At 41.6% G+C, this 14,201-nt stretch overlaps 1 protein-coding gene and 2 pseudogenes across 2 annotated transcripts; 2 read left to right on the forward strand and 1 right to left on the reverse strand.

The window, feature by feature from the left end:
• Positions 1 to 5,332: 5,332 nt before the first annotated feature.
• Positions 5,333 to 6,801, reverse strand: LOC120427492 (proteasome subunit beta type-5-like; annotated as a pseudogene).
• Positions 6,802 to 6,853: 52 nt separating this feature from the next.
• On the forward strand, positions 6,854 to 12,762 carry LOC120427481 (poly(A) polymerase type 3-like; annotated as a pseudogene).
• Positions 7,537 to 8,388, forward strand: LOC120427494 (CLIP domain-containing serine protease B9-like). Of its 2 annotated transcripts, none has more exons than XM_052711394.1 (2): positions 7,537 to 7,830; positions 7,952 to 8,388. In XM_052711394.1, the coding sequence occupies exon 2, from the start codon at positions 8,105 to 8,107 to the stop codon at positions 8,348 to 8,350; it is 246 nt and encodes an 81-aa protein (XP_052567354.1). In that variant the 5' UTR covers positions 7,537 to 7,830; positions 7,952 to 8,104; the 3' UTR covers positions 8,351 to 8,388. Both variants share the same exon structure in this region, with proteins under 2 accessions (XP_052567354.1, XP_052567355.1).
• Positions 12,763 to 14,201: the final 1,439 nt, after the last annotated feature.

The following is a 14,201-nucleotide window of genomic DNA, read 5'->3' on the forward strand; positions in this document are numbered from 1 at the left end:
GAATCAGGGCCGTGTTGGTTGCATCTGCATTTGTGCGCTGCATCTCCGTTACCGACAGGAATCGTGAATATGTGTCAATTACCATTAGAAACTCACCCGAGCCGAATCCTGGCACAGATAGGAAATCTATCTGCAATATTTCCCACGGTCCTTCAGGAAGTTCACGAGATGCCAAGGGCACTGGGGGGTTTCGTTTGGATAACAGGACGCAGGTCTCACAGGACTTGACAAACTTTTCCGCTTTCTTGCTCATCTGCGGCCACCAAAAGAAATCTCGCAGCACACGTTTCATCGCCACCACTCCGATATGTCCACCATGTGCAGATTCCATAGCGCGCTGTCTTAGGTCCTTCGGGAGGATAATCCGGTCGTCCTTGCACAGCAAAGCACCAAGCTTGTGGATCTGGTTCCGTTGGGCTTCGTAACCGCGTAGTTCCGCTGGCCACGATCCACTATCCAAAGCGGCACGTAGCAACTCCATTTCTTGATCGCGTTCAGAGCTAGATTCGATTTCACTCATAGTAATCTCCATGCAACCTATATCAAAGTAACGTGTCTTAAAGCAACTATTATGGAAGTTAATTATGCGTTTATTGTTATTACCTGCGTCCAACGAGCAAAGAACGTGGTTTGAACAGTCCTCTTCAAATGGTACAGCCGGTTGCGTAACGTGAATCAGTCTGGAGAGAGCATCCGCTACATTTTCATCGCCCTTCACTCGTTCAATCCGGAACTTGTAGGGTAAGAGTCGCAATGCGTAACCTTCGGCTCGGCTGAAGGCTCGTTTCCCGATGCGGTAGTTGGTGTGGAAAATGAACTCATTTGAAGAGGCGTCCGAACGTATCACGAAGGGTCTTCCGATGAGGTAGAACGAAAACCGTTCGACTCCCCATACAACGGCCAATGCCTCTCTGTGTGACTGGGGGTAATTTGCTTCAGCATTTGTAAGGGATTTGGACGCGCATGCGATGATCCTTGGAGTTCCATCAGAGTCATGCTGAACCAGCACTGCGCCCAGTCCGACGGCAGATGCATCAACGTACAGCTCGGTAAAATCTGAGCAGCTATAATATCCGAGAACCTTGATGGCATGGACCGTGTGGTTCTTCAACGACTCGAACTCGGTTTCTTCCGCTTCCGTCCAGTAGAATGTGTCCGCATTGGCCAAAGCTCTCAAGAATTCCGTTTTCGTGGCTCGGTGAACAAGGAATTTGTCCACGAACGTGATTAGACCAAGAAAGCTCTTTACTTCAGCGCATGATGATGGACGTCGGAAATTCTTGATCGCACTGAGCTTCCCGTGTTCGATTCTCCATCCTTTGTCCGTCAGTTCAAATCCCAGAAATTTAACTTCCTTGCTCCCGAAAACACACTTGGACGTATTAATCCGCACGTTGTGGTCTTTCAGCCTGTCCATTACGGCAGCTAAATTCTTGTCGTGCTCTTCCTTTGACCTGCCGAACACCAGTATGTCGTCCAAATAGTTCAGAACTCCTTCGCAATCGGTCAGTACTTTCCGCTCCATAACCTCTTGAAACACGTCAGGTGCGTTGCTCAATCCAAAGGGAAGGCGTATGTATCGGTACATACCGAACTCGGTCATGAAGTTGGTCAGGTGTCGAGAATCTTCTTCCAATTCAATGTGAAAGAACGCACTCTGTAGATCTATTGTGCTGAACCATTGAGCGCCTTCCAGTTGAACCAGAATCTTTTCCAGGGTCGGCATGGAGTACGGGCTGCGAAGGATGTAACGATTTGGACCCCGCAGGTCGATCACGAGTCGGAAATCGTCATTACCTTTCGGTACAACGAGCATAGACGAGCAGAATGCCGCGTCCATCGCGTCAGTCACTCGTTCAATGATTCCCGCTGATACTTGCTCTTCGAGTCTCCGTTGAACTGCTTGCTTCATAGCGGCGGGTATGTTCGTAAATATATTACGACAAGCCGGCATCGTTTTATCATAGGGAATCTTGATCGGAGGGATGTTAAATTTCGGGAATTGTACTGACACCTCCGAAACTAGGTTGATGAATCCGATATTCATCCAGCTGTCGTCCGCCGTCCAGCCAGTATTCACGGGAACTTTCAAGCCGAGTTGGAGCACACTGTAACGGGTCGACGTTGCTCTGCTGAGAAGCGATCGCTGTTCCTTGACCACATAAAATTTCTCGAGCAGTATTGGCCGGTCGTCAGAAATTTCCAGGAAAGCTTCGAAAGTGCATATCACGTGAATACCGTCAGACTTAGCGTACGCCTTCAGTTGACGATCGGTACCATGCCGGACGTTGTGTAATCCTTCGTTATACGATGCGTTGGCGCGAAGTTGTTCAAATGTCGTGTGAGTTATGGTGTTCACTTGTGAACCCGAATCAATCAGAAACTGACAAACCATTCCGGAGACTTTGGCATTGATGATTCCGTCATTGAAAAGTTCAACCTCTACAGCTAATGCAACGCCAGAGGTAGGCTCAGCGTCTTGTTTCTGCATTCCAGTGACCTATCAAGTTTAGAATATATCGTAAATTATTTCAATCATCAGCTAGCATTGTTATCAATGAGTCTGATTCGATGAGTGAATGCATAGATGTTGAAAGTAAATAAAACCTCGTTACTTCAAACTGATTCATTTTCTTTATTTTGTATTTTGAGAATTAATTCAATAACAATAAATCCACATTCGAACATAACAAGATTATTTCAACATTGTTCGATTAAATCCACTCTCAGACTCACCGTAAACATCAAACTTCACTTACAGACTTGTCAGGCTTTTCACCATCAGGCTCCTTCTCCTCCGGTTTAGCGTCCATTAGCGCCAGCACCGGTTCAGCGCGCCGGTTCTGGTCTGGCGAAGTGCGTGTGTTTCCCGGTGCAAATGAAAACGGACACGCTCTGAACATGTGGCCCACGCGGCCGCATGTGTAACAGGTCAGGCGAGTGGCATAGCAGTTTTGCTCCGAATGAGATATGCTGTTGCAGCGCGGACAACGATCGGGATCCAGCGCGTCCGGTTCGTTCAGTATCTGAAGGTTCCTGCCACCGCGATTGTTGGACGGCTGGAACGGCTTCCTCCCGTTGCCTTGGCTGTACGGTTTTTGGTACGGCATCCTTCCATAGACTTGATTGTTCGGCTTTTGGTACGCCGACTTGCCGTATGCCGAACGCATCTTGTATGCGCTGGAACGAGACGTGCCGGCGACAGTTCGATCGTCACCATATCGCGATGGTCCTGCGATCTCCGGTGATGGGCGTGAGACTGCACGAATCGCATTCACTGGTGCTGCATTAAGTTCCGCTTGCCTCTTGGTCACGTAGTCTTCATTGAGACGGATTGTCTCGATTTCCTTGATCTTCTCGATGAACTCCTGGAGAGTCACTCCTTCTTGCTTCGGGTTCTTTGCTCTACGGTTCATCCACTTAACTGCTTCTGCCCGCACCTTGTGATGCGATGCTCGAACGGCCACCGTGTTCAAAATCTCGTCGAATCGCTGGTCCTCGGAATATCCGCACTGCTGCGCCTCCGTGGCGACTCGTTGGATGAAAGCTTTATCACCTTCCGTCTCGGTTTGGACCATTGTAGCGAGTTTTCTGCGATGAATCATCACGTCCGAAATGGACTCGAAGTGCTTCTTGAGGCGAAACATGGCATTCGCAAAGGGATGCGTGCTTTCATCCGGCGCCTCGTTTGTCGATTCGGTCCCTTTAAGGACCTCCAGAAGTTTCCGGCCGGCCTTCACCTTGAGCACCACCATTTTCATTGCTTCGTCCGTGATGCCAGCGAGCGTGAGCGAATTGACCAGCAGATCTTCCCAGTACTCATAATCTAGCCGTGAAATGTCCTCACCTTCCACACTAGCTTTGCACTCCGGCACGCTGATCGATGAGGCTGACATTTGGTTCATCGAAGTAACAAACTGGGAAGTATCGCACGGCAGACTGTTGTTGATCCTGGACAAGCGTTTTGTGCTGCATCGTCCGGGTTGTATGTCGAACTCCTCGCTGTTCACCTCTTCCGATTCGTTCCGGGCCGAGGACAGGCTGGACTGGAGCGCGCGAATGGTTTCTTGGGCCCTTTCCAGTTCCTTTTCGAGCTCAGCGTTGCTCGAGTTTGCAGCCTTCAACTCCTTTTCGAAAGCACTAATTTTGCTGCTTTTCTTCCTGCAATTCAGTTTCAACGATAGGTACCGTTTTAGTTACAATCCTTTTTTTTGACATAGGAATTATTTAAGGCGATAACAGTGATTGGCGATCAGCGGTTCTCAATAGTTGCAAAATCATTCATTTACTTTAGATTTTCCTTTTTTTTTTTTTTACGCGTCAACTAAGCCGGCTTTTACTGTCCATTTTTCCACGTGTTAGGCTTTAGGAATCCATTATCATCCAGCTTTTCATACTTTTTTACTGGGAAATTTCCTCGTTTTACTTTTGCCAGCTTTTCATTCTTTTTTGCTGGTCTTTGGTTGAAAGACTTATTTCCATCCAGCTTTTCATCCTTTTTTGCTGGGAATTTCATTTTCATCCAGCTTTTCATTCTTTTTTGCTGGGAATCACACGTGTAGATTTAACACATTTTAATTTAATTTTTTTTCTACAATCACTGATCGCCCCGGCTATTAAAATCGCTATCACTTTTCACTTTTTCTTCATTTTTTTACCACACTATACTTACTTGGAGGCTACTCCTGCGCCATTGTCGTGTCCTGCTGCTGCACGTTTGCTCGCCATCTTGGGCGACGGCGGAGCTCAACAGCAACTCAACTGTTCGCTTCAGAAATACGATGTAGAATGACTCGGTTGCTGCGGTTCTCCTTCGGCTGTAGTGAAGAGAGTTCCATTCGTGCTTCTCTCACACTCGCCTTGCCGATCTCTCTCGTGCTCACCATCTCTCGCTCGAAATGATTCTCTCTCGCTCACTCCACTTCAAAAGCATACCCATCACACCGTTCTCACATACAATCTCTCTCTCTCAACACACAATCTCTCATGCTCAATTACTCTCGCACAGTATCGGATCGTGATCCCGTCTTCGGGCTCGTTCGTATTTTCAACCAGTTTCCGGTGCGAGTCTGCGTTTGTCTAGGGGCGCGTTCTTTGCGTTTGTTGAACACGCTGACGAGATTCTAGTAAGATGATTGAAATTAGCCCAAACAGGGGTTTGTTTACACGTTCGTCATGGTTCAGCTAAATATTCAAATTTAGTCGGCAACTTGAGAAATGAACACTTTTTTTATTATTATTATTAACTAGGTATATATCCCACAGTGGGGTTGGACACTGCTCACTCGTAAAATTTTCTTCGGGCTGACAGCTTTCGGCCCGAACAGTTTCAGTTCCAGGACGTGTGGGTAGCATTCGTGATGCAGATCGAGTGGAACCTAGCCGGTGCAACCAATGTCGATGGAGAATAACAGACGGGTTCGAGTTCCTCAATGCCAGCAGACGTTAAGCCTAATCAGGCATCTTCCCGGTGACCTTTCCTGCTTTCGCTTTTCCCCACGCTACTCGTCGATGCAGGTCATCAGGCTGGCCATTCGGTCACTATACTCCGCTCCGAACAACTGCACCCAGATTTGGTCCGGTGAAACGGGATGTGTCACGTGCAGATCCCAGCTTTGTAGTTCCGAATTTCTCAGGTGAGGTTTCGTATAGAAACAGCTATTCCTTCGGAATCGCTCCGGTTTGATCGCTCTTGAACGGTGCGGGAGAAGGCTTAGTTTGAATACCGTAAGTAGAACTTCTCATTTTAGTTTCTACAAACCTTGGTAGATGCCATCATCTTAATCTGCTGAACCTGCATCCTTCGGACACGTTCCGGCTTGGTAGAGCCTAAGATTTTACCACAGATCGATCGGATTGGCGTCGTTACCTGAGAAGAAGCTACGTTTAGCATCGGATTGATTAATGTTCTGACCGGCAATATGATGTCGTGTAAAAAGGGTGTCAAACTAAAAAGTGACCCCGTTCATTTGATAACAGTTGGTGTCAAACCATCGGGGTTTGAGTGTATATACAAGCACTGGTCCGCATTAAACGAGTTGACACAACCAGTCAGAAATCTTGCCCTGGAATTTGGGTTCCTACGTCCCAGAAGCAGAACCGTTTTCATTGCAACTGGAAACATCTTTTTTCAAACTTCGAAATAAAAAAAAAACAACCGAAAAATAAATATTTATTTCGCTTCATGTTGATATTAGATACAATAATTTCAAATGAACAAACTACTTTGCCCTCATTTACCAACAAAACTTCTAGTTTTTCTCGTCCTGGTCCTTGAAGTGCTGATCCATGCATTCCTGGTTGGAAATGTTGACCAACCCGGCTTGGTTTGATGTGGTAAACGCGCACGATGCCACCGGAGAACGCATTCCGCTTCGTCACTTGGTAGATGCCGCGCCGTGCCAGATCCTGCCCATCCTTGACTGGCAGGCCGCGGCAACCGAAATGCGTTCCTTGTTGAGCAGCTCGTAGATTTGGCACTCCATGGCCAACACTCGATCCCAGTACACAAAATCGGCCGCAGAAACCGCCAACGTTTCCAACAGATTATCGACAACCTCATCGTCTGCGAACCGATGAACAGACCGCCGGTGGCAAAGGAATCCACCGCCAGAATAACCACCACCACCCTGGCACCGGAACCCGAGAGGAACCGCCAGCAACAAACTGTTTTCCAGGTTTTGACTGCCTAGTGCAATGTCCCGCTGGAAGGATTGATAGTCCACGGGGCCACCGGCCAGCAGCGAGCAGCTGGAGAGTTCGCAAACGTCGGCGAGAACCATTTTTCACCGAAATATCACAAAAAAACACGGTTTGACAGTTTGCTCTGGCTCTGACAGAAGTTGTCAAAAAGTTGGAGAGAGCGAGAGAGAAACAAGAGAGAAATGAGCATGGCGGCAGCTGTCACGCGAGTGGTAAACTGCATTTAAAATGTATGGGGGAAATCATGAAAAATTCATTTTTTTGAATATAAATCAAAACTGAGGGTTGAAAAGTAGACGTAGTGATAGGTTATTTTTTTATCTACTACCAGGAGAAATTTTACTCGTCTCCCTTGCATGGTTTCGGAGATTTTTGAAAAAAAACTGATTTTCCCCATATAAATTTAAATTTCTTACTACTACTCGTACAGCGCCATCTCTGAGAAATTCCGCCGCGGCATGTACTTTGGGTCGTTCTTCGAGCTGCTGGAGAAACAGCCCGAGGTGACGGAGTGCCGCGCTGTCGAGGAGGCGCTTGTGCCGTTCGTCAAGATGAACTTTGACGGCATCAAGGTTGATTTGCTGTTTGCGTGGTTGGCGCTGAAGGAGATTCCGGACAACTTTGACCTGCGCGACGATATCGACGACACGACAAGCCACTCGGTTCCAAAAAGTGGGTACCAAATCGGCTTACCCCTTCGGTTCCGCGGGAACTGGAAATGTCAAAGTGGAAATGTCAAAAAAAAAAATCAAAAAAATCTTGAATTTGGCAGCACTTGCTTGGTGACAGCGAGAAATGTCATTTTGACTAAACATTTATTTTTTCGTGATCTGCCTACTTCGGGGACCGGTTGCTGACCTGGGAGAAGCGAAACTTCCTGTGGCTTTTGGTCAGCACCGGGACCACATCCAGCCGCCCACTCGTCCGGAACCGATAGTCAACCTACGACAGTTGACCCACCACCGGTCATTTCGACGACGGACGCCACCGCCGTTGATGCTACGCCGCGTAGTGAGTTAGCTGGAGGATTTTTTTTTTCGAACCGAAGCGGAACGAGTGTGGGATGAGGATCTACGACGGAGTTTCCAAGGTCCTCGGTCATACTGTGGTGGCGCTGGTCAATAACCGGTACGTGGTCACGGCGAGACATTGCGTGGTCAGGGAGGTCGAAAAGAAGGAGAAAACGCTGTACTTTAAATCGATAAAATATGGTTTGACTTATTGATAAACAATTTCTTTCCAACTGTAGAATCAGCGTCCGGTTGTACGACACCACGATAGAGATCGACTGCATCGAGCAAGACGGCGAGAAGATTTGTGCTGATCCTCCGTTGGACGTGACACTGAAGGAGAAGACTTCCATCCGAAGAACGCCGAACTGAGCAAACGACATTGCGATGCCATGGACAGCTCAGGACGTTCGTACACGGACTTTAGGAGTTCGATGGCCGGTGACGTCAACTTTGTGACCGGATTCGGACGCACGCTGAAAGGCAGCCGCGATCCAATCAAGCAAAAGCAGGGCATCAAGGTGTACGACCAGGAGCGGAGCCGGGCTAAGTTTGCCACAAAAAATGGGGACATGCGCCGGTGGAGACTTTGCCAAGGAGATTCGGGCGGTCCGTTGATGAAGCTGCAGATGGTTTGAACGCTGGAGGGTGTGGTACGAGGGGTGAGACACAGTGAATCCACAATTTGTACACTTATTGATTAGCGCTCCTTTTTGTCAAGAGATCTAAAACAAAGTTATATTGACACCTAGCGAGTGTTTTTTTTTTCTTGCGTTGCGATTCCATCCGAGGAACCAAGATTCCGAAGCATGGATTTCGGCAAGTTGCTGTACGTAGTATAGTGGCTTCAACAAGCAGCGAACTCAAGGCTGAGGCCCGCTACTATCTGTCCAGCCGACCAAGGACCAGAAAGTATGAGGAACTGATTACCGTACGTGATCCAAGAGCCCAACGGATGATTGATGCTGAAGAATAGTCAGACGAGGACGGATTCATTGGAGTAGTTGCCATGCTAACTCCCACGAGTGGACCCAAGGCCTTCAGCTTCCGTAAAAACGACACTCCGTCGCCCTCTCAAAACCCGTTGACTCCTCCAAAGTAAGCTGGAAGTGGCCTTCACCCTAAGATGCCGACCTTTTCAACATCCTCGAAACCCGCACCGACAGCAGCTTCAAGATCTGCCAAAAAATCGATCTCAAATTGCTTCGGTGGATTATGCGAACAAGAAAACAACCAGCTTTTTTATTGGGTACCGTTACAAAAAAAAAAACAAGAAAGAAACTTCTAAAAAAACTAAGAAATCTCAAAACAAAACATACACAAGGATTCACTCTCAACAGCCCGACGTTCTCGCCGCACAACAGCTGGTACAGGATGCTCAACGATTCTTGAACATCCTAATGCGCTAGTCGTAGTACAACGCAAGTGTCGCCGACGCTGTTTGTACAACGATGACCTTTTGTCCTAGGGAATACGCGAGAGCTTGGAGAGTGGTCGGTTCGTAGTCGCCGGCCAGAATGTTGGCGTAAAAACTGCTGAGCACTCTGCGATCTTGATCAATACAGATGAAGAACCGTTGGTTGATGGCTTTTTGTCCTTTTCCGGTGGTTTTCAACGCCACCGTTGAATCTGGTCAGCTTTTTACAGTTCTTAAAATAAAAATCGAAAATTAAACATAACATAAGACAAAGTGCAACTCAATGGCCTCGCAAAAGTTTGAGTCCGCTTCGAGATGAATCGCTCCTTGTGCGTGAGCTTCCGCATCTGCCGGCGTCTTCGGCGAAATCATTGGCAAGATTTTCGGTTCTACCAGCACTGGCTGTAAGATTCGACACAACGATGACCCGGTGGCCATTGCCGGAGTCGGCAACCAGAGGAGGGATGAGCTTCAGAGCGAGCCGGAGATCACACTGGAAAGGCACTTCGTTGAAAAGCCGGTCGCGGAAGAACCGGCCATCGTGGCGGTTTGTGTTGTTTCGAGGTTGCCGGGCTATGGTAGGTGCTGGATGGGACAACGACCGTTACAAAATGGCAGGTTGTGGCGCTGGCTGAGAGTGGACATACAGGGATTAGAAAAGGCACTTGGCGTTCTTGGCACTCGGAGCAGCACACTTTAAATCAACTGCAGCCAGACCCAGCTCCGCTGGCTGTTTCTCTGCGACGGCTGCTAACAGCTTCCTCTTCTCCAAGGGGACTTCTTTTCATCCGAGTCGTAAACAGCAACAGCGGCCGTTGGCCGCTTGTCCTTCTTTTCAGCCGGCTAACACGACGACTTTTCAGGCGGTTTCTTCGGAGCATTTGCAATGGAATAGCTTTCAACGGGAAAAACTACCGAAGATTACGGTAGATAACCTTCTCGGAGAACTCTCACTTGGTGTTGTAGATCATTTTGAACCAGGTTGGTCTTTCTACGTGCCGGATTTACACTTTTTTGTTGCTAAAAACGGAATTACGGACGAAATGCGGAACGCAAACGAAAAATAAAATCAATCAAAACACAAAACAGCTGTTTTCTCAATTGTAAATATTTATCACCAAGCAGTGCTGCGAGGAACATTTATTTTGACGAAAACCGAGGGGTTCCTCAAAGTTACCGTGACTTTGCTGAGTCACGGTGATTTCACGGAATTCACGGAGGGACAACATTTTAATTAGGATTTTCCACAGAGTGTCTTGTCGTGTCGTCGACGATATGCTGCTGAAGAATCTGGACCCCAGGTTGGTGCGCAGTCTGAACGAACGGGTGCCGCGCCACCGACGAGATCCTGCGGCTGGTGTCCAACATTGACAACTTTCGGCTGGCGCTGCGTTCGATCAAGCTGTGGGCGAAGAGTGAGTTGAGCTTTGGTTGGTATCTTTTGGGGTTTTTGTTAATATTGGGGTGTTCTTCTTTTCACTGTTTTTTCTGTTTTCAGAGCATGGAATTTACTCCAACTCTTTGGGTTGCTTTGGAGGTGTGTCGAGGGCTATGCTGGTGGCCAGGACGTGTCAGCTCCCGAATGTCGTCGCGGCCACGCAGGTGCACAAGTTCTTTCTGGTATTTTGACGCTGGAAGTGGCCCCAGCCGGTGTTCCTGAAGCGGCCGGACACCGTGAATCTGGGCTTTCAAGTGTGGGATCCGCGGGTGAACGTGCAGAACCGGTTCCACCTGATGCCGATCATCAAGCCGGCATATCTGCAGCAAAACTCGACCTTCCACGTGTCTAGCTCGACGCGGAAGGTCATGCTGAACGAGTTCAACCGCGGCATGCAGATCACGGACGAAATCATGCTCGGCAAGGCCGGCTGGGACAAGCTGTTTGAGGCGCCTGTGCCGATGTCGATTTCGACTCTCCGCTAGGTCAGCGACGAATGTCTCGAGTGTGACGAGCGGAAGTTATTAAATTCGTTTGGACCGCTCTCTACCATCGCACGTCGATCTTCACAGCGTCAGGTCAGTTAGATTGACCAGCGGAATTACGGTTCCGTTCTCTAGCATCAACGGAATCGGTGATGTGGAGGTGTAGTGGGATATTTTAAACAAATAGTGCGTTTTGTCCCGGCGAAATTAAGTTTCAGATCCTCTGCGAAAGTTATTCATTGTTTCGCATAATCTACACCAACCATCAAAGGAAACACAATCTTCAAAAAAATTAGGGCTTGCTTTCTTTTGAATGCAGAATCTCTTTTTGCATTAAATTTCTAAATCAATTTATCAATAATTTATATTCAACGTAAAATAATATTTGCCTTGCGCGTTCTCTCTTTTCTCTTCTCTCGCTACGCTTCGTTACCTGCTCTCGCGCAGGCAAGCGCTTAGCGCAGGCAAAAACAGTCTGAAGTGAAACGTTTGTGCGGCTGGTCGTTGTTTACGTTTTGTGCGCAGGTATAATTTTCAAACAAATCATTTAATTTACCAGATACTTTGTTTATATTTTTCTTGTTTCAGCGCCGTGGAGAACTTGATAAAAACGGAACAGCTGGTGCTGGAGAACTCGATCGGTGATCAAAAGAGATTTTGCCGCCGGCCGACAATATTGTTCCGCCGAGGATGCGACCAAGCGAGCAAACGATTGGCATCAATCAATCTGCATAATCAGATAAGTACATATGATATTTTGAATATTATATTCAACTTGATACTTTGTGATTTTTTTCTTCTTACTTTTTCAGGTTTGGACGATTTTGGCAGTATGATCAATTAAACAGAATCAACATTCAACTAGAATTTAAGCCGCTAAAGTTCAAATATTATTGCTGTGAACCATATGTCAAAAAGTGAACAATTCTGTAAAAAATAGGTAGGTAAAAAATGTAAGAAAAACTTTCAAAAACTATTTCAAAACTATTTCTCAAAAAGTGTAAATTTGTATGATAAACTTTAATTTAACATTTGAAAACTATTTCTGAAATAGTGAAACTGGGAAAAAATGTAGGATAAACCTCAAATAACCATATGAAAACTATTTCCAAAATAGTAGCGCTAGGTAAAAATTGCAAGAAAAACCCTAAAATACCATTTACACACCATTTCTGAAATAGTAGACGCAAGGTTAAAAATTGTAAGAAAAACCTTAAAATACTTTTTAAAAACCATTTTTCAAACAGTAAAAACCGAGAGAAAAAGGTCGCTTTTTCGCGAAAATTAACTTTATTTTTACCATTACACAAATGGTAATCTTACGAAACGTTGTTCGGAGATTTTTAAAGTTACCGTTGCTAACCACCCGAATAAAATTATATGATGATTTGTATTGTCAAAACCATGAAGTTACAATAAATATTATAATATTTATGGTAAGTTTATGGTTGATTTTTTTTAACTTCATTGGAATGACGATAAAGTTATCGTAGATTTCATGGTTACAGCAAATTTCATGGTTTTGTTATTGGAAATGTTATAAATTGAAACAATAAAAGTACTGTACCTTTCATGAATACAGCAAATATTATGGTTTTGTTATTGGAAATCTCATAACGCATTTTTTTCCAATTTTTTGTTACAGTAAGTTTCATTGTAATGTTATAGTTGCATAGTGTGAACTTTTTTTGAACGATTTTTTTAAATAATGCGAATCATGTAATAAAAGTATTGAAAATATAAAAATATTAAAATACTAAAATATTAAAATATTAAAATATTAAAATATTAAAATATTAAAATATTAAAATATTAAAATATTAAAATATTAAAATATTAAAATATTAAAATATTAAAATATTAAAATATTAAAATATTAAAATATTAAAATATTAAAATATTAAAATATTAAAATATTAAAATATTAAAATATTAAAATATTAAAATATTAAAATATTAAAATATTAAAATATTAAAATATTAAAATATTAAAATATTAAAATATTAAAATATTAAAATATTAAAATATTAAAATATTAAAATATTAAAATATTAAAATATTAAAATATTAAAATATTAAAATATTAAAATATTAAAATATTAAAATATTAAAATATTAAAATATTAAAATATTAAAATATTAAAATATTAAAATATTAAAATATTAAAATATTAAAATATTAAAATATTAAAATATTAAAATATTAAAATATTAAAATATTAAAATATTAAAATATTAAAATATTAAAATATTAAAATATTAAAATATTAAAATATTAAAATATTAAAATATTAAAATATTAAAATATTAAAATATTAAAATATTAAAATATTAAAATATTAAAATATTAAAATATTAAAATATTAAAATATTAAAATATTAAAATATTAAAATATTAAAATATTAAAATATTAAAATATTAAAATATTAAAATATTAAAATATTAAAATATTAAAATATTAAAATATTAAAATATTAAAATATTAAAATATTAAAATATTAAAATATTAAAATATTAAAATATTAAAATATTAAAATATTAAAATATTAAAATATTAAAATATTAAAATATTAAAATATTAAAATATTAAAATATTAAAATATTAAAATATTAAAATATTAAAATATTAAAATATTAAAATATTAAAATATTAAAATATTAAAATATTAAAATATTAAAATATTAAAATATTAAAATATTAAAATATTAAAATATTAAAATATTAAAATATTAAAATATTAAAATATTAAAATATTAAAATATTAAAATATTAAAATATTAAAATATTAAAATATTAAAATATTAAAATATTAAAATATTAAAATATTAAAATATTAAAATATTAAAATATTAAAATATTAAAATATTAAAATATTAAAATATTAAAATATTAAAATATTAAAATATTAAAATATTAAAATATTAAAATATTAAAATATTAAAATATTAAAATATTAAAATATTAAAATATTAAAATATTAAAATATTAAAATATTAAAATATTAAAATATTAAAATATTAAAATATTAAAATATTAAAATATTAAAATATTAAAATATTAAAATATTAAAATATTAAAATATTAAAATATTAAAATATTAAAATATTAAAATATTAAAATATTAAAATATTAAAATATTAAAATAT

This window comes from Culex pipiens, unplaced genomic scaffold (genome assembly GCF_016801865.2).
Source record: "Culex pipiens pallens isolate TS unplaced genomic scaffold, TS_CPP_V2 Cpp_Un0004, whole genome shotgun sequence".
Lineage (NCBI taxonomy): Eukaryota > Metazoa > Arthropoda > Insecta > Diptera > Culicidae > Culex > Culex pipiens.